General features: G+C 43.0%; 2 protein-coding genes across 2 annotated transcripts in view; both read right to left on the reverse strand.

Moving 5' to 3' along the window:
• The window catches only part of LOC121537605 (14-3-3 protein epsilon-like), a 36,633-nt gene extending 32,461 nt beyond the window's left edge, over window positions 1-4,172 (reverse strand). The window contains exon 1 of the mRNA XM_045206976.1: window positions 3,957-4,172. Within this exon, the coding sequence (XP_045062911.1) occupies window positions 3,957-4,020 (64 nt within the window). The 5' untranslated portion in view covers window positions 4,021-4,172. The remainder of the gene's footprint in view (window positions 1-3,956) is intronic.
• Window positions 4,173-9,485: 5,313 nt separating this feature from the next.
• LOC121537337 (adapter molecule crk-like) lies at window positions 9,486-25,287 on the reverse strand. The gene is made up of 3 exons (XM_045206833.1): window positions 24,780-25,287; window positions 10,689-11,305; window positions 9,486-10,363 (listed from the first exon to the last, which is right to left on the reverse strand). The coding sequence occupies exons 1-3, from the start codon at window positions 24,997-24,999 to the stop codon at window positions 10,229-10,231; spliced, it is 972 nt and encodes a 323-aa protein (XP_045062768.1). The 5' UTR covers window positions 25,000-25,287; the 3' UTR covers window positions 9,486-10,228.
• Between the last annotated feature and the right edge of the window lie 1,921 nt (window positions 25,288-27,208).

A 27,208-nucleotide genomic window follows, 5' to 3' on the forward strand; every position in this document is an offset into this window, starting at 1 on the left:
ATTTTTAAGCCTTGAGACAAATTGTGTATGTGTGCCATTCAGAAGGTGATTGGGCAAGTCAAAAGATGGAAGCGCATTTGAATGGAGTATGGTAGCAGGTGCCTGCCAGGCGCAACAGTTTTCCGTGTGTATCAAGAATGGTCCACCACCAAAAGGACATCCAGCCAACTTCACACAACTTTGGGAAGCATTGGAGTCAACATGGGGCAGTATCCCTGTGGAATGCTTTCGACACCTTGTAGATTGGGGCGGGGGGGGCTATTGTGTATGCTAGCTAAAGACCCATCGCTGCATAGTTAGCTGGTGCGATCGCAGTTAGCTAGCTAAAACATTCTACAAAACTGCCAGTTAACATTAACTAGCAAGGTGCCTAGCGTGTTTAACGTTTGCTTGCCAACTAGCTAGCTAGACAGGGTGGCGTGAGTGGTGAAACAGAAGAGTCATTGTCTGTTCTTTTGAGTTTTGATGAGACAAAGTGATGTTAGGATATTTCAGTTATCCCGTACGAGCTTTTGCACCGAATACATTACGTTCTTACAGGTGTCAACCTGGGCTATTTCTAAGTTGCACTGTGGCCGCCATGGCATTTCTCTTAATATATAGTTCACTGTGACCTGCTTCTGACTGTCCGGCAGTGAGACAGGCTGTTGCTGAGTGAGTGGTGGGGAGGTCTGGAGGGGGGGTGTGTGTGTTGAGAGAGCACTACAGTTATTGGCTGAGGCACGTGAGAGAGAAGAGAGAGAGCAGCACGCGCACACATTGTGACAACTTTTTACCAGTTGTAGGTAGGCTATTTAGATTGTCATTATGGAGACACTTATTTCCAAACCTTTTTCCATTAAACATATGAATACTCTAGAACTGATGCACATCAAGAAATAATGGAGACAAAGCACTGGAAAACGGCGTTGGGGCACACTAAAGCGTGTTATATAAATCAGCTCTGAGGTGGTTTAAACTGCATTCTAATGTTGACTGCTTAAAGAAAACGGTATCAAGCCAAGTGCTTTATGCATGCTCAGTTCTTGGGTCTCGGAGTGGAAATTTGAAATGGAAGTTATGGGACATAGTAGGCTACCATTTGATACAATAAATATGTTGAAATTACGATATCACTGGAATTATTGCAAATCAATTTGTGCCACTTGTGTAGCCTACCTGGAGCAGGCAAACCAATTTAGTAAATAGCCTATAACTTCAGTTAATTGTTGTAGCCTTGAGTTATGAACGCATTAGATTGATGGTAACAGTAGTCAGATTAGGCTACAGTTAAAACAAATTCAAAAAAATAAACACTGGCTGTGGTTGACATATTCAGTTCATATACATATTATTAATATTTAATTCAGTGATTTAAATTATGACCTCATCCTCAGTAGCCTATTGGGGAAACAAGCACTTCTTATTGCGAAATCACCTCGCTATTCATGTTGAATAAATGAGACTGTTAATTTGAACTAAGCAAGTTGCTAAATTGTTCAGTTTACATCTTGCCTACATCTTGTCTAGGCTGCTGTAGACTATATGAAATGAGCTGTAGGCCTATCAGGGGCTATAGGCTACCTGCCTTTATCTAAGCAAACTATGGCAACATTTTATTATCATAAACCCAGATTTGAGTCTGTAGCCTATGCCTATTGAAATGACAAGTCAATCTCACAAATGGGCCATTTATAACAGTTTGTAGTCTTAACATCTGGCACATAACAGCACAATTGCCAGAAAATAGCCTAACAGTTTTTTTTATGTTCATCCAAGTGTTTCCTGCTCAGAGATTGAGATCCTCTGTCCAACTTTCAACACTCAAACTCTGCTTTCGGATGTATCTATAGTTTTGCACATGCGCAAAGGGTATTTATTTACAATTTATTTACAAGCGTCTACCCCCAAGCCATAAGACTCCTGAACAGCTAATCAAGGCTACCCAGACTATTTGCATTGTTCCCCCCACACTCTTTTAAACTGCTGCTAATCTGTTTATTATCTATGCATAGTCACTTTAACTCTACCCACATGTACATATTACCTCAATTACCTCGACTAACCGGTGCCCCCGCACATTGACTCTGTACCGGTACCCCCTGTATATAGCCTCCCTACTGTTATTTTACTGCTGCTCTTTAATTATTTGTTATTTTTATCTTTTACTTATCTATTTTTTACTTAACACTTTTCTTAACTGCATTGTTGGTTAAGGAATGGTAAGTAAGCATTTCACTGTAAGGTCTACTACACCTGTTGTATTCGGCGCATGTGGCAAATACATTTTTATTTGATTTTCAATTGTAAACCTGGTTCGAGACCTGAATGCTGATTGGCTGATAGATCAGACCATTTACAACGGGTATGACAAAACATTACTTTTTACTCTTCTAATTATGTTTGTAACCAGTTTATAATAGCAATAAGGCACATGGGGGTTTGTGGTATATGGCCAACATACCACGGCTAACGGCTGTATCCAGGCACTCTGCGTTGCGTCGTGCTTAAGAACAGCCCTTAACCGTGGTATATTGGCCATATACTATACCCCTTCTACCGTATTGCTTAATCATAGCAGTCAAGCGAGTTAAATCGACATCCATTGATGGAAAATGATTTTAGAGTTTAATAAGGGCAAATTATATTTTCTCGTCACATATTCAAATTCATTTATTATGCCATGTCATAGCTTGCAATAATTATTATTTTGAGGAAACCTTAATTTAACTTCTAACGTCGTTACAAGTTACTATGATATTCCTTCTTAATTGGCTCGATTACTTTATGGAAAAGGTTTATTGTATAGATATGGCAACTTTTGAGTGGTCATTGGGCTAGAAATGTTAGCTTGACCTGGCAACCCTGGATATATGCTTCAGTAAGATTGGCTTTTTTGCGTTCATAGCAATGGTTATCAACTGTACTGCAGGGATGGAACATTAATCGCAGAAAATAGAGGTTGTGCTGGCAGATGCAGAGAAGTATTTGGGTGTACGAGATATGACGGCAGAATAGTTACCGGGTGTGTTGAGTGGTGGTGTCCCGTCTTTTCAGCCTGAGGTAGGACTAGATAGGTTTAAATAGAGTAGGGTGGTGTGCACAGGTTTTTGATTAGTGTAGTTAGATATATCGTATTTGTTGATTTCCCTTTTTCCAAGCAAAGTATACGAGAGTTATACTCCAGTCTAGTTGGTGGCAGTAATGCAACATTTATTGGATGCCAACCGCCGTTAAACCTCATCGAAGTAGTCATTTATACTTTCCTTGAAAACCTGCAACAATGCAGTCGCTAGCAAACTAGCTTCAAGACTAACGTTAGCTAGTTAGCTAACTAGGCAGGTTACGAAGCCGTTATCTATTTATAGTGTAACTGCGGTACTGTCAAAATAGCTAGCTAGTTCATCACAAAGAACCAAATTATTTTAGTTAACAAATGGTTAGCTAACCTTAACCCATCCAACGGTAGCTATTGCAATTTATCAACCATGGTTAGCCGCCATTTTACCATATTTTAGTTCACGTTCGTTAGCTGGCAGGCTCTCTTGTTAACTAACGTTAGTAAGCAACATTGCATTGACTAACTAACCGCCGTTAGAAATAGATAGCGGCTTCGTAACCTAGTTAACTAACGTTAGCTAGTTGTATATCCATTGACATGACCACCAGCAGAATCAAACAACTGCTTTCAAGATAGCATGGAAGCTGAATATCACCCATGGCCATACTAACACTGAATAGCCTAAACCCCAGTAATACACATGTTTATCGCTAGTTAACGTTACTCGGACCCCGAAACCCTCTTCTCCGCCATTTTGTCTTTACTACGATCTCTTACTAGCTAGTTAACGAATCCATCTTCAAACCACCTCACCCGCTCCTCGAAGCCCCCCGCTAGAGGGAGGGTGAGGCCGGGGAAGAAGGATACAAGCGAATGAGGGGCATACTCCGCATTGACAGTAAATCTCAGCCCTTACCATCGTATCTCTCGGCTTGTTCGGCGAGTTTGGCCTGGTATACTAAGTGTTCTCGATCTGCCATGGTGTTCGAGGTCGGGCTGTCGATGAGGAGAGGCTGAACGTGGATCTGTCTCAGGCAGCGGTTCCTGGTGGAGCAGCAGCTCAGCGTCCCCACTCTCTAACTACCGGTAGCACTGGTGTAAAGATGGCGTCCGGACTCAATCCGGGAAATTGACGCAATCCACGCCGCCACCACATCCCCTGCTCTCCACTTTTTTTTCCTCACACACTCCCGTGCAAGCTCCTGGCCTGCAACTCATTTAATCTCGCATAACCTGTACACGTCTTTATGGTGTGATTATATGTCAACCAAAAATCTATTGAAAATGTGAAACACAGGCCAGTATTAAAATTATTCAATTTAATATAATCCACTCATCATGACCAGACTATCTCCATAAAGTAGTGTGCATATAATAATGGTGGTTCACACACCAGGGCCACATATTTACATTTTAGTATATGGCTCTGGTTCACAACTCCTTATCATTGCTGGAGTCCATAGTGTTATTAGAATCCTGTGACCTCAAATTTGCAAAAACGAGTGATTTTCTCATCAGCCATGTGTAGTCAATCAGTCTATCATAATCTCAGGTTGGCTGTACGCATTATTAGCTCTCGAAAACTCTAGCCGGCATTCTGCTTTCTCCCTACAGTTCTCAGCCATTAGCTTCTCCCACGACTGCCTCATGTGAACTACAATCCTGACGCTGTATTTAATGTTTAGAAACGTCAATAATCATCTCTTGCGATACAGCTTTCGAAACATACATCCCTTATCTTTCAACAGCGAGAAAGAATCCTTCAAATAAAAAAGATAGATTTACTGTAGCAGTATTGCACAGATCCATACAACTATGGGTGCCTCCATCTGACAAAACTACACTTCCGCTACACTTCCCAGAGTGGCACTTACAGGTGTTCGAAGCATGCGAGATAGCTAATTAGCACAGGTGGTCACCTCGTCTTGTCTGTTTTCCATAAACAAGCACTGGAACATGGAGATATGGCCGTGTGGGAACACTAAGGTGTGTATCAATTTTTTCCTCCTCACTGATATGAAAGATAAGGTCCTTATGCTTCCAAAACCGTACAGCAAGCGATGCATGGTAATGTTCAGACCAAGCATCGGGGATGTTAAAACTCCCCCTACAGAAGACGCCTTCGTCCAATGACTTATGTGTAATGTAATGGAACGGAGTCATGATCAAGGGCTAGCTAGCATTCAGTGTGTATTGTATCACTTCACTTTTGATTTGCGACAGTCAGCAGAGACATAGGCTATATGTTACCAAAAAAAATCATACAATTTAAGAATGCCTGTCAGGCGTTGGATGGAGACAAACACAAATTAAGATATACAACTGTGTCAATTTGCTAATAGGTTTTTATTTACTAAGAATATTAACACATTACATGCTACAGAAAATAAACGGTAAAATGTCAACTTCAAATGATATAGTGTTATATCACAATGGAACATCTTAAAATCAATTATTTCTATTTTCACCCACTCCTGTCCTCTTCAAAAGGAAAGGGATGACACAAAAGGAAAATTGTGATAGGGCAATTTCATGGTAATGGCATTAAGCTGAGATTTTTCAACCAAACAAAAAACGTTAATTTCAAAAGTTTAACCATACAACTATGCACAATGACTACTTATACATTTTTTACAAAAACACATTTACAGGAAGAACTGTGCACATATAAAGTTTGGTAACAGAATAAAAATGAGGGCGGTTTTACCGTAATTCTGTTACCTAACTTTGCATTTGTAGAGTCCTCTGTAGCTCAGCTGGTAGATCACGGCGCTTGTAATGCCAGGGTAGTGGGTTCGATCCCCGGGACCACCCATACACAAAAAAAAAATGTATGCACGCATGACTAAGTCGCTTTGGATAAAAGCGTCTGCTAAATGGCATATTAAATTAAATAGAGTTTTTCCAGTAAACATATTTTTTCTTTCTTGGTAATTTACTGTGTAAATTGTTCAAATTAGTCATTGTGCATAGTTATGGTTTGTTAAACTTTGAAATAAATGGTTTTTGTTTGGCATAAAGTGTGTAATATCTGTGGAATTACCTGGTACAAAAATACAAGAGAATTAACAGTTTGGCATGAATGATGAGGCATAAAAAAACTATGATCACTAACAGAGGCAACATTAGAGATAAGGTGCATAAAAGGGATTCAACATTGAGAAATGTTTGTGAAGGACACCATTTTTAAATCACTCATTAAAATCCAAGTAATCATTGGTACAAGGGCGAAAGTTGCTTCACCTGACTGGCCTATACTCCTCTAGACAAATCAGTATCATATGATCATGGCCCTCTATGAAATGGAGACAGTCTCTTCTCTTCAAGGCAAGCCTGAGATGGAGTTGGATGACAGACAGGTGTCACTGGATGTAACATGCAAGTACAACAGACAACAGGACCTGGCTCAACTGGCAACACATTGCAGAATGGTGTTGGTGGGAGATGTTTAAGAACATTTGAGCAATGTTAACCAAACAAACAGTTTTCCCAATGTACAACAACTGCATAATGGCATTGATGGGAGACGTTCGATAACATTTTAGTAATGTTAACCAAACAAGTACAACAACTTCTTACAGTTTGAACATAATGGTAAAAGACATACCCATCAGTGCCATATCAGAGGACAACATTAAAAGCCAAAGACCAACCGGAAGCACATCAATAATTTGTTTCCTTTTAAGAAATCCAAACAGTATTGACAACGGAGTTCAAGAAAAGTAGAAAGGGAAAATGAGAGGTCCACAGCACCCTTCCCAATCTGTAGTATTGACTTTAAAAAATAATTCAAAGTTGTGCAATGGGGGAACTCTGTCAGGCAGTTTAATGTCATATTTTCAGTTTGAGTTTCAGTCATTCATTTATTTGTGTAAGTCTTTCTCTGTCATTGCTAATTACAGATTGCATAATTTTTAATTCACAAAACACTTAGAAATATTCTTACACAGGGGCAACAAGAGTTTTTGGGTCTAGCAGTGATCCTGGTCTGGTTCAGTAGGGAGAAAACAATAAAACATAGTGAAACTGGGAGGTAGCCTACAACCTGAACTTGACCAATATGAACACATTTTTTACCCCCTTTGCAAAACATTTTGCTACATTGTACCCTACTGAACACGACCCTGGTGCTTTCTGTAGTATGTCATAGTTCAATCATAATAATAATAAGCCATTTAGCAGATGCTTTTATCCAAAGCGACTTACAGTCACGCGTGCATGAATTTTTTGTGTATGGGTGGTCCCGGGGATCGAACCCACTACCTTGGCGTTACAAGCGCCGTGCTCTACCAGCTGAGCTACAGAGGACCAAATGTGTCATCCTCTTGCCGTACTACTCCTCCCATCACTGAACTCTATCACATACAGATCATAAAACCATTCAAACTTTTACAGACACATTTTACTGTTCATTGTCTCATAAATATTACAATGCTGCAGTCAACATAAGTTATGCAGGTTGCCCTCAGTGCTGCCTTCAATAGAGCAACCGTAGTGTCTTTGTAAACTTTAACATAGAAAACTTCTACACAGGGCTTGTAATTAATAGTCTCTCTCTTACTTAGTATTATTAAAAAGCCTTGCAGCTTCTTGGACTTGGAAGAAATAGGGGTTCTTAAACTGTTGGGAAAGTTGTGCAACTAGTTGGCTAATTCCCAACGCACATTTACACAATAATACCACAGGGTATAGTTGAGGGAGTAAGGAGTGTTTTGGCTAGAATTGTTCGGTTGGTAAAGAAAAAAAGAAAAAAGAAAGAAAAGGAAATCAAATCTACCAACATTTCCACAAAAATACTGATGAACTGAGCCTGGCACTTCAGGGCATGTTATTTTCCTATTTTGGAAAGAAAATTAACATCAATTAAAACAATTCAGACGAGGTAGAAAGGACAAATCAACAGACTCTCCCCAAATGATGACAATTGGCCTAAAACACTCCCATGTGCCTACGATTGGTCAATACACCCACCCATGGTACTATGATTGATCAGTTGCCTTTCACCCACACAGTCCTTTAGCAATGTAGTGTCATCATCCTATGAGGACGTTTAGCATCCTGCGGTGCATCTGGCATGTCAGTGGCTGGATGTGTCAAAGCTGAGCCCAGAGGGTAGGTACTGGGTGAGAGGATGATACATTGGTACTAAGGGAGACACTAGGGAAATAAACTGGGTGGTGTTCAGTTGGGAGGAAAGGTTTCGAAACGGGGAGGTACTACCTGAACCTGTCCAATAACAATCATTCAATATTGTTTTGTATTGCAAAACTTTTAAAAACATTCAACATTGTGCCCTACTGAACACAACCCAGACCTAACTCAGAGCTCCCAGTTGAAACGTAGCTGACAGAAACAATGAATTCAGTATACTTAAAAACGTGTATGTGTATGTCCTGTGTGTTTGTTACGTGGGAGGGAAACTAGGAGACACCAAAGGATTAAGGCTGCGGCTTTCTGTCGAGTGTGACAATGTGCGCTTCTGCATCACAGTGCTGGGGACTAAGTCTGCATCATTTAAAATATGACGTTCAATCTGCCAAAAAGGCCTTTATGTACACTGAAACATAACTGTACTCTGCAGGTGCCTCTAGTGTCTTTAGCACAGGGGACGTCCGGGAGGAAATGGATCAGACCATGTAACAAATGAATGAGACAGGAGGAGACTGACAGGATAGGAGAGGACTAGGGCAGATCAAAGTAAGAGGAGAGAGGGCAGTGTTGGTATATTTCAATTTTTCTGTCATTGTCTGGCCATTGTATACCCTCCTCATATGACAATTTCTCACAACAATGAGGTGGACTGGACGAAGGCCCCATACCTGACAGTCCTAATGAATGTCTCCACTTCCTCCCTAGACACAGACAAGACACAGTCATCATAGTGTTTCAGAAAGACACATAACAGTGGCCACACAAGGCGTGACGGTCTGATCACACACAGGGCAACGAAAAAACAAAACATTTAACATATTTAGCATGTAATGATATATATATATATAATATACAGGTAACTGCCCCAAAAAAGGAAATGACAACAGTGTCTTAATAGGGCGTTGGGCCACCACGAGCCAGAACAGATTCATTGTGCCTTCTACAAGTTTCTGGATGTAACTCTATTGGAGGGATGTGACACCATTCTTCCACAAGAAATTTCATCATTTGGTGTTTTGGTGATGGTGGTCTCAGGCGCCACTCCAGAATCTCGCATAAGTGTACAATTGGGTTGAGATCTGGTGACAGATGGCCATGTCATATGGTTTACATAGTTTTCAAGCTCATCAAACCATTAAGTGACTATTCATGCCCTGTGGATGGGGGCATTGTCATCCTATGGGGGCATAGCCATGTTAGCCAAAATAATGGGCAACTGGGCCTGCCCAGCATTTCTATACATGACCCTAAGCACGATGGGATGTTAATTGCTTAGGAATTGCTGAGGAACCACACCTGTGTGAACACACCTGCTTTCAATATACTTTGTATCCATCATTTACTCAAGTCCTTCCTTTATTTTGTCAGTTGCTGTACCTGTCATAATTCTATCATAATATTTTTCATTTCAGTACAAAAAGAGGACTTGGGGGTTTGTAGTGTGGGGTTTGTAGCAGAGAGGAGCTGGGTTAGAGCCCCTGTGGTGAGTAGTGGAGTGTGCTGTGGTAACTCGTCCCGTCTGTGAAGTGCAGCAATAGTCGGGTTTCAGTCGCAGTGAGCGTCTGTCTCCACAAAATTAGGAGTCAGGATGGCTACTCTTCTCACTCCCAAGTTCACAGTCCGTTACTACAAAAGGGTGATCCATGAGTCTGTGAGAGAAGCCACATATACACAAGTGTCTGAATTGTGTGTGTGCATGTATGTGTGTAAAGGAGGATTTTGTAGATGACATGGGAGAGGGGGCATAAACGCTGCTGTGTGTGTAGTGTATCAGGACTTCAATACTGGGGTGGAAGTGTAAAATCTATTCCATGTGTGTATGTGAAAGAGAGAACTTCATCAAAATAAGGAGGGGAGGGAGTGAACCCCAGCGCCATTGGCAACAACAGCGGGTAAGTTGCAACTCTTGACCACTGCAGTCCGTATATCCTGTGTGCTTGTGTGCACTTTCTATCATCTGTGAGAAACGATCACAGAGGAGGGATTTTGTGAAGTGAGGAGTGAGACTAAGTGCGTGTGTTTGTGTGTGTCTGTCTCTCAGCTCTCGTCCTCAGGGTGTTGGTGGTCCAGAAGCCGGACATGCGTGAAGGGAAAGTGGCCATGCTTGCCCTTGCACTCGCCCTCCCACTGGCCGTTCACGTTGATCTTGGTCACTTTTACCATGTCTCCGACCTGCACAAACACACACACAGGTTAGAATATAGACATAGATTGGATAGAATTTGAAAGAAAATCTAGGGAAAACACTATGCATGAAGCCATTATGCATGTCATCATGTGTATGTGTGCGTACGTATGTTCGAGTGTGCCTGCCTGCGTGTGCATATGTATGCTTACAGGCAAGAGTACGCAATTACAGCAGAAGCAGCACCCTGGCTCTTGGAGCAGAGAAAAGATATAAGGCACATGACATAAAACAGAAAAGAGGGACAGAGCGCCATAGAGGGGTGGAGAACAGGGGGACAGAGGAAGGCGAAGAAAGGGGGCAAACTAATACCTCCAAGGCGAGGGCCGTCTTGTCGTAGGCATTGGGCACCCTCTTCTGAATGGCACGGGCGTAGACAGGTCCGTTCTGCAGGTTGGGCAGGGGTGTGTTGCCCACGGGCTGGGCATACTGGCCCGGCTCCCCCAGAGGCGGGGGCAGCTGGGGAGCTGCTCCGTCGGTAGTGCTGCCTCCAACAGCCGCCGGTCCTCCGCCTACTCCTCCTGCCCCGCCGGGCCTCCCTGCTGCCGGAGCCCCCAAGGAGGTGGGCGAGGCGGGCCGGTACTTCTCTACGTAGGGCACGGGTATCATGCCGAGACGGCCCTCTTGGTTGGCCGCGTTCCACCACTGCTCCTCAGGCTTCTCCAGCACGCGCAGCACGTCACCCTTGCGGAAGGGCAGGTCCTCCTCGTCGTTGCCAGGGAAGTCGAAGAGGGCGCGAACAAACTCTGCCTCCTGCGGGGTGCCGCCCGATGCAGCGGCGGCACAGCTCACGAAGCCTGCATGCTTGGCCTTGCTGATGGGCTCGATCAGCGTGGTGGTGTCCAGGTAGTGGATCTTGTAGAACTCCAGCAGGGCGGGCAGGGCGTCAAACTCCTGATCCCCGATGCGGAACCATGGGGGGGGCAGACCTGGCGGGCGAGGCAGGGGGAGAGGATGGAGCAGTTTGTTATGTCATACCATTACCATGGCTGATCAAACAACGCATGGTGGACCAATGGGTGGATTTTCCCTTCTGCCTCAATGGCAGTGTTGCACTAAATGAAGGTCTGACACTGATGCAATTTTGTTGAAATAGTTTATGTAAAAGCTGATGTTGGCTTAGGTCTCATGCTCTTATAGAGTTGTCCCAAGCTGAGGTGACTGAGGCTCCTGCTGTTGCCTGGCCTATTCTGGAGAAAACCACTCTCCTGGAACTCTGAGGCTACTAAAAGAGCCTCACAGCCACACATTTTTCTGATAATGGAGCACTAACGAAAAATGTGGCTCAAGCCAAGGAGTTAGCTGAAATAGTTAGTATTTAAGCCTCCCACGGTTCACATACAGCATGCATACGGCTCCCTGTCACAAATTCTTTGCAAGTTTATTAAGAAAAACGAATCTGTTCAAGGGGGTCGTCGTCATAATACATTTCAATGACACCCACAGTATCTGGGTCTAAGAAGATAAAGGCCTACTCATTCAATAGTTTTCAATTCAATTTCACAGCATAGCTAATGGTCACACCATTGTCTTCCGACAGGTGGCGTCATTCTAACGTGACACGCATTTGCCAGGACCCATCTGTATTACAAATCGTGGAACTAATCTCTAAAAATCGTGATTTTGTTCATCCACCTACAGTAGTTCCTAATTCTGAAAATCACTCCACTCTCCGTAGCTATGACACACTGGGCTGGCTACTACGTCAAACCATGCTTGACGAGCTGAGCAAACTTGCTCCAGTTAGCAGCTTACTGCTAGCTTGTTTGAATGGCCATTGCGGTAGCTAATTTGCCAGCTTGCTGATTAAGATGTATCAATCAATCAATCAATTTTATTTTATATAGCCCTTCTTACATCAGCTAATATCTCGAAGTGCTGTACAGAAACCCAGCCTAAAACCCCAAACAGCTAGTAATGCAGGTGTAGAAGCACGGTGGCTAGGAAAAACTCCCTAGAAAGGCGAAAGCCTAGGAAGAAACCTAGAGAGGAACCAGGCTATGAGGGGTGGCCAGTCCTCTTCTGGCTGTGCCGGGTGGAGATTATAACAGAACCATGCCAAGATGTTCAAAAATGTTCATAAGTGACAAGCATGGTCAAATAATAATCAGGAATAAATCTCAGTTGGCTTTTCATAGCCGATCATTAAGAGTTGAAAACAGCAGGTCTGGGACAGGTAGGGGTTCCTATAACCGAGGCAGAACAGTTGAAACTGGAATAGCAGCAAGGCCAGGCGGACTGGGGACAGCAAGGAGTCACCACGGCCGGTAGTCCCGACGTATGGTCCTAGGGCTCAGGTCTCTCAGTTGGCTTTTCATAGCCGATCATTAAAGAGTTGAAAACAGCAGGTCTGGGACAGGTAGGGGTTTCGTAGCCGCAGGCAGAACAGTTGAAACTGGAATAGCAGCAAGGTCAGGCGGACTGGGGACAGCAAGGTGTCATCATGCCCGGTAGTCCTGACGTATGGTCCTAGGGCTCCAGGTTCTCAGAGAGAAAGAGAGAACGAGAGAATTAGAGAGAGCATACTTAAATTCACACAGGACACTGGATAAGACAGGAGAAGTACTCCAGGTATAACCAACTAACCCCAGCCCCGACACATAAACTACTGCAGCATAAATACTGGAGGCTGAGACAGGAGCGGTCCGGAGACACTGTGGCCCCATCCGAAGAAACACCCGGACAGAGGCCAAACAGGAAGGATATAACCCTCACCCACTCCGCCAAAGCACAGCCCCCGCACCACTAGAGGGATATCCCCAACCACCAACTTACAATCCTGAGACAAGGCCGAGTATAGCCCACAGAGGTCTCCACCACAGCACAAACCAAGGGGGGGCGCCAACCCAGACAGGAAGATCACGTCAGTAACTCAACCCACTCAAGTGACGCACCCTCCCAGGGGACGGCATGAAAGAGCACCAGCAAGCCAGTGACTCAGCCCCTGCAACAGGGTTAGAGGCAGAGAACCCCAGTGGAGAGGGGAACCGGCCCGGCAGAGACAGCAAGGGCAGATCGTTGCTCCAGCCTTCCGTTCACCTTCACACTCCTGGGCCAGACTACACTCAATCATATGACCTACTGAAGAGATAAGTCTTCAGTAAAGACTTAAAGGTTGAGACCGAGTCTGCGTCTCTCACATGGGTAGGCAGACTGTTCCATAAAAATGGAGATCTATAGTATGGCACTAAAGTTATGGGACTGTTCTCAGAAGTCACATGTATCTATCTGACAGCTGGTACTGTGCCTCGCTACTTTAACATTTGGCCAACGCCATAATATTGCAGCTTGAGCAGTGCACTAACCACGGCAGAACAGAAACTGCATTATTATGAAAATATGAATTGTGCTATTAGCTAGAATTTCACTACACTGGATAGCTACAGTGCCTACAGAAAGTATTCACAACTCTTTACTTTTTCCACATTTTGTTGTGTTACAGCCTGAATTTAAAATGGATTACATTTAGATTTGTCACTGGCCTACACACAATACCCCATAATGTCAAAGTGGAATTACTCCACAATACTAATCCTAATTGACAAAGTGAAAAGGAAGCCTGTACAGAACAAAAATATCCCAGAACATGCATCCTGTTTGCAGCAAGGCACTAAAGTAACACTGCAATAAATGTGGCAAAGCAATTCACTTTTTGTCCAATTCACTTTTTGTCCTAAGTACAAAGTGTTATGTTTAGGGCAAAACCAGTACAACACATTACTGAGTACCACTCTCCATATTTTCAAGCATAGTGGTGGCTGCATCATGTTATGGGTATCAATCAATCAATCAATTTTATTTTATATAGCCCTTCTTACATCAGCTAATATCTCGAAGTGCTGTACAGAAACCCAGCCTAAAACCCCAAACAGCTAGTAATGCAGGTGTAGAAGCACGGTGGCTAGGAAAAACTCCCTAGAAAGGCCAAAACCTAGGAAGAAACCTAGAGAGGAACCAGGCTATGAGGGGTGGCCAGTCCTCTTCTGGCTGTGCCGGTGGAGATTATAACAGAACCATGCCAAGATGTTCAAAAAATGTTCATAAGTGACAAGCATGGTCAAATAATAATCAGGAATAAATCTCAGTTGGCTTTTCATAGCCGATCATTAAGAGTTGAAAACAGCAGGTCTGGGACAGGTAGGGGTTCCATAACCGCAGGCAGAACAGTTGAAACTGGAATAGCAGCAAGGCCAGGCGGACTGGGGACAGCAGGAGTCACCACGGCCGGTAGTCCCGACGTATGGTCCTAGGGCTCAGGTCTCTCAGTTGGCTTTTCATAGCCGATCATTAAAGAGTTGAAAACAGCAGGTCTGGGACAGGTAGGGGTTTCGTGAGCCGCAGGCAGAACAGTTGAAACTGGAATAGCAGCAAGGCCAGGCGGACTGGGGACAGCAAGGTGTCATCATGCCCGGTAGTCCTGACGCATGGTCCTAGGGCTCAGGTTCTCAGAGAGAAAGAGAGAACGAGAGAATTAGAGAGAGCATACTTAAATTCACACAGGACACTGGATAAGACAGGAGAAGTACTCCAGGTATAACCAACTAACCCCAGCCCCCGACACATAAACTACTGCAGCATAAATACTCGGGAGGCTGAGACAGGAGCGGTCCGAGACACTGTGGCCCCATCCGAAGAAACCCCCGGACAGGGCCAAACAGGAAGGATATAACCCCACCCACTCCGCCAAAGCACAGCCCCCGCACCACTAGAGGGATATCCCCAACCACCAACTTACAATCCTGAGACAAGGCCGAGTATAGCCCACAGAGGTCTCCACCACAGCACAAACCATGCTTGTAATCATTAAGGACTGAGGAGTTTTTCAGGATAAAAAAGAAAAGGAATGGAGCTAAGCACCGGCAAAATCCTTGAGAAAAACCTGGTTCAATCTGATTTCCACCAGACACTGAGATTAATTCACCTTTCAGCAGGAGAATAACCTAAAACACAAGGCCAAATCTACACTTGAGTTGCTTCCCAAGAAGACAATGAACGTTCCCGAGTGGCCGAGTTACAGTTTTGACTTAAATCTGCTTGAAAATCTATGGAAAGAATTGAAAATGGTTGTCTAGCAATGATCAACAACCAAATTGACTGACCTTAAATCATTTTGAAAAGAATAAAAATGGGCAAATATTGTATAATCCAGGTGTGCAAAGCTCTTAGACTTACCCAGAAAGACTCACAGCTATAATCGCCGCCAAAGGTGGTTCTAACGTGTATTAACTCAGGGGTGTGAATCTTACACAACCAGTCAAAAGTTTGTACACAACCTACTCATTCAAGGGTTTGTCTTTATTTGTAAAAAAAAATTTACATTGTATAATAATAGTGAAGACATAAAAACTATGAAATAACACATATGGAATCATGTAGTAACCAAAAAAGTGTTAAACGAATCAAAATATATTATACAGTGGGGGAAAAAAGTATTTAGTCAGCCACCAATTGTGCAAGTTCTCCCACTTAAAAAGATGAGAGGCCTGTAATTTTCATCATAGGTACACGTCAACTATGACAGACAAAATGAGAAAAAAATATCCAGAAAATCACATTGTAGAATTTATTTGCAAATTATGGTGGAAAATAAGTATTTGGTCAATAACCAAAGTTTCTCAATACTTTGTTATATACCCTTTGTTGGCAATGACACAGGTCAAACGTTTTCTGTAAGTCTTCACAAGGTTTTCACACACTGTTGCTGGTATTTTGGCCCATTCCTCCATGCAGATCTCCTCTAGAGCAGTGATGTTTTGGGGCTGTCGCTGGGCAACACAGACTTTCAACTCCCTCCAAAGATTTTCTATGGGGTTGAGATCTGGAGACTGGCTAAGCTTCTCCAGGACCTTGAAATGCTTCTTACGAAGCCACTCCTTCGTTGCCCAGGCGGTGTGTTTGGGATCATTGTCATGCTGAAAGACCCAGCCACGTTTCATCTTCAATGCCCTTGCTGATGGAAGGAGGTTTTCACTCAAAATCTCACGATACATGGCCCCATTCATTCTTTCCTTTACACGGATCAGTCGTCCTGGTCCCTTTGCAGAAAAACAGTCCCAAAGCATGATGTTTCCAACCCCATGCTTCACAGTAGGTATGCTGTTCTTTGGATGCAACTCAGCATTCTTTGTCCTCCAAACACGACAAGTTGAGTTTTTACCAAAAAGTTATATTTTGGTTTCATCTGACCATATGACATTCTCCCAATCCTCTTCTGGATCATCCAAATGCACTCTAGCAAACTTCAGACGGGCCTGGACATGTACTGGCTTAAGCAGGGGGACACGTCTGGCACTGCAGGATTTGAGTCCCTGGCGGCGTAGTGTGTTACTGATGGTAGGCTTTGTTACTTTGGTCCCAGCTCTCTGCAGGTCATTCACTAGGTCCCCCCGTGTGGTTCTGGGATTTTTGCTCACCGTTCTTGTGATCATTTTGACCCCACGGGGTGAGATCTTGCGTGGAGCCCCAGATCGAGGGAGATTATCAGTGGTCTTGTATGTCTTCCATTTCATAATAATTGCTCCCACAGTTGATTTCTTCAAACCAAGCTGCTTATCTATTGCAGATTCAGTCTTCCCAGCCTGGTGCAGGTCTACAATTGTGCTTCTGGTTCCTTTGACAGCTCTTTGGTCTTGGCCATAGTGGAGTTTGGAGTGTGACTGTTTGAGGTTGTGGACAGGTGTCTTTTACACTGATAACAAGTTCAAACAGGTGCCATTAATACAGGTAACGAGTGGAGGACAGGGGAGCCTCTTAAAGAAGAAGTTACAGGTCTGTGAGAGCCAGAAATCTTGCTTGTTTGTAGGTTACCAAATACTTATTTTCCACCATAATTTGCAAATAAATTCATTAAAAATCCTACAATGTGATTTTCTGGATTTTTTGCCCTCAATTTGTCTGTCATAGTTGACGTGTACCTATGATAAATTACAGGCCTCTCTCATCTTTTTAAGTGGGAGAACTTGCACAATTGTTGGCTGACTAAATACTTTTTTCCCCCACTGTATATTTGAGCTTCTTCAAATAGCCACCCTTTGACTTGATGAGAGCTTTGCACACTCTCTGCATTCTCTCAACCAGCTTCATGAGGTAGTCACCTGGAATGCATTTCAATTAACAGGTGTGCCTTCTTAAAAGTTAATTTGTGGAATGTGTTTGAGCCAATCAGTTGTGTTGTGATAAGGTAGGGGGGGTGTACAGAAGATAACCCTATTTGGTAAAAGTCCATATGATGGCAAGAACAGCTCAAATAAGCAAAGAGAAACAACAGTCCATCATTACTTTAAGACATGAAGGTCAGTCAATAGGGACATTTCAAGAACTTTGAACGTTTTCAAGTACAGTCGCAAAAAACATCAAGCGCTATGATGAAACGTGCTCTCATGAGGACCGCCACAGGAATGGAAGACCCAGAGTTACCTCTTCTGCAGAGGATAAGTTCATTAGAGTTACCAGCCTCAGAAATTGCAGCCCAAATAAATGCTTCACAGAGTTCAAGTCACAGACACGTCTCAACATAAACTGTTCAGAAGGGACTGTGTGAATCTGGCCTTCATGGTTGGATTGCTGCAAAGAAACCATTACTAAAGGACACCAATAATAATAAGAGACCTGCTTGGGCCAAGAAACACGAGCAATGAGCTGGAGTCCAAATTGGAGATTTTTAGTTCCAACCGCCGTGTCTTTGTGAGACGCGGTGTGGGTGAACGGATGATCTCCGCATGTGTAGTTCCCACCGTAAAGCATGGAGGAGGTGGTGTTATGGTGTGGGGGTGCTTTGCTGGCGACACTGTCTGTGATTTATTTAGAATTCAAGGCACACTTAACCATCATGGCTACCACAGCATTCTGCAGCGATACGCCATCCCATCTGGTTTGGGCTTAGTGGGACTATCATTTGCTGTGTAAGGGCTATTTTACCAAGAAGGAGAGTGATGGAGTGCTGCATCAGATGACCTGGCTTCCACAATCCCCCGACCTCAACCCAATTGAGCTGGTTTGGGATGAGTCAGACGGCAGAGTGAAGGAAAAGCAGTCAACGAGTGCTCAGCATACAGTTGAAGTCGGAAGTTTACATACACTTAGGTTGGAGTCATTAAAACTCGTATTTCAACCACTCCACAAATTTCTGTCTGCTCCTGGACACGCTGCTTGGTCCTGTTTTGGTGGGATCTTCTGTCACGCTCGTCATGAAAAGTGGACCAAGGCGCAGCGTGATACGAGTACATACTTTAATAGGTACTTTTCAAATACAACAAAAACAACAAACGATACGTGAAGTCCTCGGTCAATAACCAAACCTACACGGAACAAGATCCCACGAATCACAAGTGCACAAAAGGCTCCCTAAGTATGGTTCCCAATCAGAGACAACAAGCAACAGCTGATTCTCGTTGCCTCTAATTGAGAACCACCCCGGCCAACATAGAAACACATAACCTAGAACAGAACATAGAAAACGAAACATAGACACTACACAAAGAAACTAACACCCTGGCTCAACATACAAGAGTCCCCAGAGTCAGGGCGTGACACCTAAAAATGAATGTTCCCAGAACAGGTGAAATTTTCACTTCCTTTCTCAGAACGTTTAAAAAAACGTTCAGTTTTACCGGTCAGGAAACGTAGGTCTTTGTTCTCAAAACCAATCGGAAACCAAAAAGTTACGTTCCCAGAACTTCCAAGGAACCAAATGTGCTAGCTGGGCTGTGTGTGAATCCTCTTCAGAACCAGTCAAGACAGAGGGGTGCCTCAGGGATCAATACTAGCCCAGTCAATATATGCTCTGGCAGCAGGCATGGAAAGAAAACATGCTGGGCTACAAGTCAAGGCTGTTATGAAAAGGAAGGTCCAATAACATCACTCGCTCACCTTCTTTCATTCGCTTGTCGTGGAAATTTCCACCAGGTACACCTGAAGTCAATTTTAGATGAATCATTGTTTATTAACAGCAAGCTGGAGAGGTCACAGTCAAACTTAGATGCATAAAGTACCGGTCTGAAGTGAGCTCTGCCGGGGCAGTCCCGTTAGTTCTCTTACATACTGCTTACACAGACAAGTTATATTTGCAAGGTTCATAAGGTTGGTTCCTGCATGTGTCTGGCACCGTCTCCTATATTAACATATACAGTTGAAGTCGGAAGTTTACATACATTTAGGTTAGAGTCATTAAAACTCGTTTTTCAACCACTCCCCAAATTTCTTGTTAACAAACTATAGTTTTGGCAAGTCGGTTAGGACATCTACTTTGTGCATGACACAAGTAATGTTTGCAACAATTGTTTACAGACAGATTATTTAACTTATAATTCACTGTATCACAATTCCAGTGGGTCAGAAGTTTACATACACTAAGTTGACTGTGCCTTTAAACAGCTTGGAAAATTCCAGAAAATGATGTCATGGCTTTAGAACCTTCTGACAGGCTAATTGACATCATTTGAGTCAATTGGAGGTGTACCTGTGGATGTATTTCAAGAACGCCTGAAGGTACCACGTTCATCTGTACAAACAATAGTACGCAAGTATAAACACCATGGGATCACGCAGCCGTCATACCGCTCAGGAAGGAGATGCTTTCTGTCTCCTAGAGATGAACGTACTTTGGTGCGAAAAGTGCAAATCAATCCCAGAACAACAGCAAAGGACCTTGTGAAGATGCTGGAGGAACAGGTACAAAAGTATCTATATCCACAGTAAAACGGTTTGCAACTGCAGAAGGGGACAAAGATTGTACTTTTTGGAGAAATGTCCTGTGGTCTGATGAAACAAAAATATAACTGTTTGGCCATAATGATCATCGTTATGTTTGGAGGAAAAAGGGGGTAACTTGCAAACCGAAGAACACCATCCCAACCGTGAAGAACGGTGGTGGCAGCATCATGCTGTGGGGGTGCTTTGCTGCAGGAGGGACTGGTGCACTTAACAAAATAGATGGCATCAAGAGGAAGGAATATTATGTGGCTATATTGAAGCAACATCTCAAGACGTCAGTCAGGAAGTTAAAGCTTGGTCAAAATGGGTCTTCCAAATGGACAATGACTCCAAGCATACTTCCAAAGTTGTGGAAAAATGGCTTAAGGACAACAAAGTCAAGGTATTGGAGTGGCCATCACAAAGCCCTGACCTCAATCCTATAGAACATTTGTGGGCAGAACTGAAAAAGCGTGTGCGAGCAAGGAGGCCTACAAACCTGACTCAGTTACACCAGCTCTGTCAGGAGGAATTGGACAAAATGTACCCAATATATTGTGGGAAGCTTGTGGAAGGCTACCCGAAACGTTTGACCCAAGTTAATCAATTTAAAGGCAATGCTACCAAATACTAATTGAGTGTATGTAAACTTCTGACCCACTGGGAATGTGATGAAAGAAATAAAAGCTGAAATAAATAATTCTCTCTACTATTATTCTGACATTTCACATTCTTAAAATAAAGTGGTGATCCTAACTGACCTAAGACTAGGATTAAATGTCAGGAATTGTGGAAAACTGAGTTTAAATGTATTTGGCTAAGGTGTATGTAAACTTCCGACTTCAACTGTATGTGGGAACTCCTTCAAGACTGTTGGAAAAGCATTGCAGGTGAAGCTGGTTGAGAGAATGCCAAGAGTGTGCAAAGCTGTCATCAAGGCAAAGGGTGGCTATTTGAAGAATCTCAAATATATTTTGATTTGTTAAACACTTTTTATGTTACTACATGATTCCATGTGTTATTGCATAGTTTTGATGCCGTCACTATTATTCTACAGTGTAGAAAATAGTACAAATAAAGAAAAACCCTTCTTCCAAACATTTGACTGGTACTGTATGTAAATGAGATATTTCTGTATTTCATTGTAAATAAATTTGCAAAAATGTCTAAAAACATGTTTCCACTGTCATTATGGGGTATTGTGTGATGGGTGAGAAAAACATATTTAATCCATTTTGAATTCAGGCTGTAACACAACAAAATGTGGAATAAGTCAAAGGGTATGAATACTTTCTGAAGGCACTGTAGCTAGAGGGAGTATTCAGCATTGAGTGTGTGAACTGGCGTTGTTAGCATCACTTTTGTTTCATATGGATTGATGAGACTGATTCAGCTAGCAAGCACAATAGGTAGCTAACTAGCTAGCTTCTAGCTAATTTTCATGCACATTTCGAAATTCATAAATACTGGTCCTACAACCACTAAACTCCTTAGTTAGATGTAGAATCAAGTAGTTAAGACTTGCTCAGGAATAAAACGTCAAATTAGCTATGGATTGGTCGTTTTTGGTAGGATTAATTCAGACAAACGTTCCATACGCACAAAAAGTGTTTACCACAAATTTGTTTACTTCCCTGTTAGTGAGCATTTCTCCTTTGCCAAAATAATCCATCCACCTGACAGGTGTGGCATATCAAGAAGCTGATTATACAGCATGACCATTACACAGGTGCACCTTGTGCTGGGGACAATAAAAGGCCACTAAAATGTGCAGTTTTGTCACACAACACAATGCCACTGATGTCTCAAGTTGAGGGTGCGTGCAATTGGCATGTTGACTGCAGGAATCTCCACCTGAGCTGTTGCCAGATAATTGAATGTTAATTTATCTACCATAAGCCGCCTCCAACGTCGTTTTAGAGAATTTGGCAGTACGTCCAACCGGCCTCACAACCACAGACTACATGTAACCACGCCAGCCCAGGACCTCCATTTCAGGCTTCTTCACCTGCGGGATCGTCTGAGACCAGCCACCTGTACAGCTGATGAAACTGAGGAGTATTTCTGTCTGTAATAAAGCCCTTTTGTAGGGAAAAACTCATTCTGATTGGCTGGGCCTGGCTCCCCAATGGCTGCGCCCCTACCCAGTCATGTGAAATCCATAGATTAGGGCATAATGAATATATTTTAATTGACTGATTTACATATATGAACTAACTCAGTAAAATCATTGAAATTGTTGTATGTTGCGTTTATATTTTTGTTCAGCATAGCTAAGTGGTTAGCTTCTTCCAAAATCAAGCTTTGCTTGGTAACAGCAGAGAATTCCCTCCTGGATCAACAGCCTTGCTGTCTAATATTGGTTTTGTGCATGCAGCAAACTGTGAGTAGAATGTTTTTATTATTTGTATAACTTTATGAGCTGGGATGTCTGTCCTGCAAATACTTTAGGTCAGAGACTGTATAAAATGTTCTCAATGCGCTCGTTAGCATTTAGTTAGCATTCTCTATGGGATTTTGCATGTACTTATTAGCATTGCTAACCTTCGGATTACAAAGGCTCAGTGGGGTTTGAAAATATCGCAACTTGTGTTGGGTATGAAGGTATGACAATCTGGATACCGCCCAAGCCTTATCCCATCAGTGTTTGCGAGTTATCAGCAGTGCGTCATTTGAGCCCAATCCTGCCGGAACAGGATCTGGCACCTCTCCATTTTGAACTGTTTTGTTCCGGAACCTATTTGGGCGGATCCAGTACCTCTCGTGGCATGAACACTAATTTTCACTTTTTGCAATGTAAAAATTCAAATAAAAGCCTTCAAAGTTCATTCGAGTTGCCTCTTCTTAATTCTCCTGCCCCCACAAAAAAAAAAAAAAATGTGAAAAAGTAGATATTCAGCCCGGGCCTAATATTATTGATTTGGGTTGGGCCGGCCCGGGTTTATGGTTTGCGCAACATTGTAACCTATGTTTAAGACCAATGCGTGGCTGTTGTTGAGAAGCGCGCCAGTATCTCTCACATAACTAGAATGAGATTCACTTTCTATGATCTCTCTCCCTCTCTGCCCTGATAGACATGAGCCTGCAACTCTCATCTCTCCAGCGTTGCACTTCATAATTTATTTCCTTATAGAATCATAGCTGCGTGAAGAGTTCTGGAGGAACTGCAGCACCCCTGATAAATTGAAATACATTTGCCGAAGTTATAGAATTACTGCTGTCTGTTCAGAAATAAATGAAATAATTCAGAATAGCCTACTACACCATGAGAAGGCCTATAATTTAGCCACAGAGGATCAATAGCTTCTTTTAAAAATATCATAGCTGTGGATTGTAGCCCAATAACAACGAATAGCCTACAGTCGGGAAAGCGCAGCAAATCTGTCAGTGAAAAAACAGCATGCAGACAAAACATTTAAAATACAATCGAGGTTGGAAAGCAACGACTCCTTCTGAAATGAGAAGACTATGCTGTAGGCTACCAAAATATTTAATCAACTTCCAAATATTGTTCACAAAAGAGAGCGAGAGGGAGATAGGCTTTTGGAACGAGCGCATCGACAATCACCAGCGAGTGAGTTGCGCATCATTGGGTGAGTAAGTGAAACTGGAAAGCATTTTTAGGACTATAATTTCCTCATATTCAAAACAAGGTCGTTTTTATTTATCTCAGATTCTCAGTTTGTTAGTGTCAAAGTAGCCTGCCATTTCGATCAATTGTGCGGTATTAAAAAAGATTCTGCCAAAGTCTCCAGTCATGTAAAATGACGTAGAATTGCATGAAATACGTTTTTAAAAGGGCCAACATTTTCCCGAACCCTAGGCTACTAAAAATGTTCCCCATGTGTGCAACTTCTGTAAGTGTCTCTACTCTACTGCTCTTTGCCACTATGCAAATGTGATAATATGCATGCAATGCTTTATTATATAAGGTGATTTTTTTCTCATGCTTTCCGGTACCTCAGAACTCACCAGGTCACCACACTCTAGCGCTCACTTTTTGTTCCAGCACCTCCCGATTTACAAATTAAGCACTGGTTATCAGACAGATCAGGGTCATGTCGAGAAGGGATGCCGCTAATGTCAAAGTTGCATATTCGAGTCGCATCTGGGCGAGTTTTTGCACTTAGCTAACCCCAACCCTTTCCCTAACCGTAACATAAGTAACAAATAAGAACTGTGTGTGTGTGTGTGTGTAAAAAAACAGGGCAGGAACACAGGCATTCCACACACACCATTCAGAATAGTCATCCTCCAATTGTGACAGCATGTCCATTCATTCACAGGATCAGCCCAACCCACCCCTTTCACTCCCGGTCTACCATGTTCTGACTAAAGACAGAAAGTACCTAAAACCTCCTGCTGACAAAACTATACACAGACCTTTGAAAACCCACTATTACACAGTAAAAATGAAAAATAAACACCACCAGTCTTATGTATGTAACGTTAGCTAACTAAGCACACTGGCACAAGCTAACTACATGACCGCCACAGCTAACGTTAGGGTTGCTTCCGTTGGAACATAATAATACATTATCTTCAGTCATTAGCTAACATCAGTAGCAATCTAACTAACGTTAACTAGCTAGGTGTTCATAGTTTTGCCAGAGTTCTTAAACATATAGCTACTCTCTTTGGTTTAGCCTAGCTAGTTAACTAGCTATGTCTGTCTGGTGTAACGTTAGTTAGCTTGCTAGCTCGCTATCTTACCTGATCCAGATTGCCGGTTGTTGCTGATGCTGTTAATTATATAATGTGAGACTTTTGAGTTCTCTGAGACGGATAGCACGTAGTCCCCAGGACTGGTAATCGAGTCCCTGACCAGGAACACGCCATGTCTCTGAACCTGCAAGAGAGAAACCGCCTCCTGTCGGCTCAACCTTCCCCAGTACCAGCTAGCACGGTCCACGGCATCAAAATTCCCGGCCATGGCTCCAAATCCACTCCGAGGCCTTCCCCTTGCCTCTCCCTATTCGCAACCAGGATTCAACTCATACAAAAACTTTGGTTCACTGGAATACGCTCCGGGAAAAAACATGTCATCGATACCGCTTAAAACCGTTATATCTATGTACATTTCACCGACTCTCACGAAACAATACGGTTCACCCCTTAATTAAGAATTTATTGTGGCAACCAGAAATCTATAATTTATTTGTCAAGGCGTTTTAAAATAAATCTCTGAAGTCATTTGCAACATAAAACTCAGAGGCTGAAATGGCGGATCTTTGGGGAAAGATTGACCTCATCCACCGGATGTAATGAGGTGTAACTAGTCATGATGGACATGTCATTATGGGCATCACATCCATCCATTTTGAGAAGGTCGACAAATAACACAAATAATGTTGATGATTAATCATTTATCAAAAGTTCACCTCTGACTTCAACTCATCTGGTTGCTTGTTAAATATTAGACTACCTAGTTATTTAGCCTAGACCGCAACATTTTGTTATTGATTAATATAAGTAAAGTGTATGCAGCTTCAACAATTTGACACTAGATGTCATTCAAATGCCACTTAATTGTATTTACATTTACATTTGACATTTTTGTCATTTAGCAGATGCTCCTATACATTCATCTTAAGATAGATAGATGGGACAACCACATATCCCTAATAAAATAGAATTTTAAAAAATGTGTCACATGCGCCGAATACAACAGATGTAGGTAGACCTTACCGTGAAATGCTTACTTACAAGCCCTTAACCAACAATGCAGTTCAAGAAATAGAGTTAAGAAAATATTTACTAAATAAACTAAAGTAAAAAATTAAATAAAAAGTAACACAAAACAATGACATAACAATAACCGGGCTATATACGGGGGTACCGGTACCAAGTCAATATGCGGGTGTACAGGTTAGTTGAGGTAATTTGTACATGTAGGTAGGGGTAAAGTGACTACGCAAAGACAATAAACAGTGAGTAGCAGCAGTGTAAAAACAAAAAGGGGGGGGGACAATGTAAATTGTTCAGCAGTCTTATAGCTTGGGGGTAGAAGCTGTTAAGGAGCCTTTTGGCCCTAGACTTGGCACTCTGGTACAGCTTGCCGTGCGGTAGCAGCGAGAACAGTCTATGACTTGGGTGACTGGAGTCTTTGACAATTTTTGGGGCCTTCCTCTGACACCGCCTAGTATATAGGTCCTGGATGGCAGGAAGCTTGGCCCCTGTGATGTATTGGGCCATATGCACATCACCGCCATACCAGGCGGTGATGCAACCGGTCAGGATGCTCTCGATGGTGCAGCTGTATAACTTTTTGAGGATCTGGGGACCCATGCCAAATCTTTTCAGTCTCCTAAGAGGGAAAAGGTATTGTCGTGCCCTCTTCACAACTGTCTTGTTGTGTTTGGACCATGATAGTTTGTTGGTGATGTGGACACCAAGGAACTTGAAACTCTCGACCCGCTCCACTACAGCCCCGTCGATCAATTTTCAATCAATTTTATTTTATATAGCCCTTCTTACATCAGCTAATATCTCGAAGTGCTGTACAGAAACCCAGCCTAAAACCCCAAACAGCTAGTAATGCAGGTGTAGAAGCACGGTGGCTAGGAAAAACTCCCTAGAAAGGCGAAAACCTAGGAAGAAACCTAGAGAGGAACCAGGCTATGAGGGGTGGCCAGTCCTCTTCTGGCTGTGCCGGGTGAAGATTATAACAGAACCATGCCAAGATGTTCAAAAATGTTCATAAGTGACAAGCATGGTCAAATAATAATCAGGAATAAATCTCAGTTGGCTTTTCATAGCCGATCATTAAGAGTTGAAAACAGCAGGTCTGGGACAGGTAGGGGTTCCATAACCGCAGGCAGAACAGTTGAAACTGGAATAGCAGCAAGGCCAGGCGGACTGGGGACAGCAAGGAGTCACCACGGCCGGTAGTCCCGACGTATGGTCCTAGGTGCTCAGGTCTCTCAGTTGGCTTTTCATAGCCGATCATTAAGAGTTGAAAACAGCAGGTCTGGGACAGGTAGGGGTTTCGTAACCGCAGGCAGAACAGTTGAAACTGGAATAGCAGCAAGGCCAGGCGGACTGGGGACAGCAAGGTGTCATCATGCCCGGTAGTCCTGACGTATGGTCCTAGGGCTCAGGTTCTCAGAGAGAAAGAGAGAACGAGAGAATTAGAGAGAGCA

This window comes from Coregonus clupeaformis, chromosome 24, assembly GCF_020615455.1.
Source record: "Coregonus clupeaformis isolate EN_2021a chromosome 24, ASM2061545v1, whole genome shotgun sequence".
Classification (NCBI taxonomy): domain Eukaryota; kingdom Metazoa; phylum Chordata; class Actinopteri; order Salmoniformes; family Salmonidae; genus Coregonus; species Coregonus clupeaformis.

Excerpts from the sequence above, each read along its gene's own strand:
- LOC121537337 (XM_045206833.1), bottom strand. The coding sequence starts at position 24,999 with ATGGCCGGGAATTTTGATGCCGTGGACCGTGCTAGCTGGTACTGGGGA. Across the intron at positions 11,306-24,779 it reads CAACCGGCAATCTGGATCAG|GTCTGCCCCCCCCATGGTTC; the intron begins GTAAGATAGCGA and ends CTCGCCCGCCAG. Across the intron at positions 10,364-10,688 it reads AGACGGCCCTCGCCTTGGAG|GTCGGAGACATGGTAAAAGT; the intron begins GTATTAGTTTGC and ends GTGTTTGTGCAG.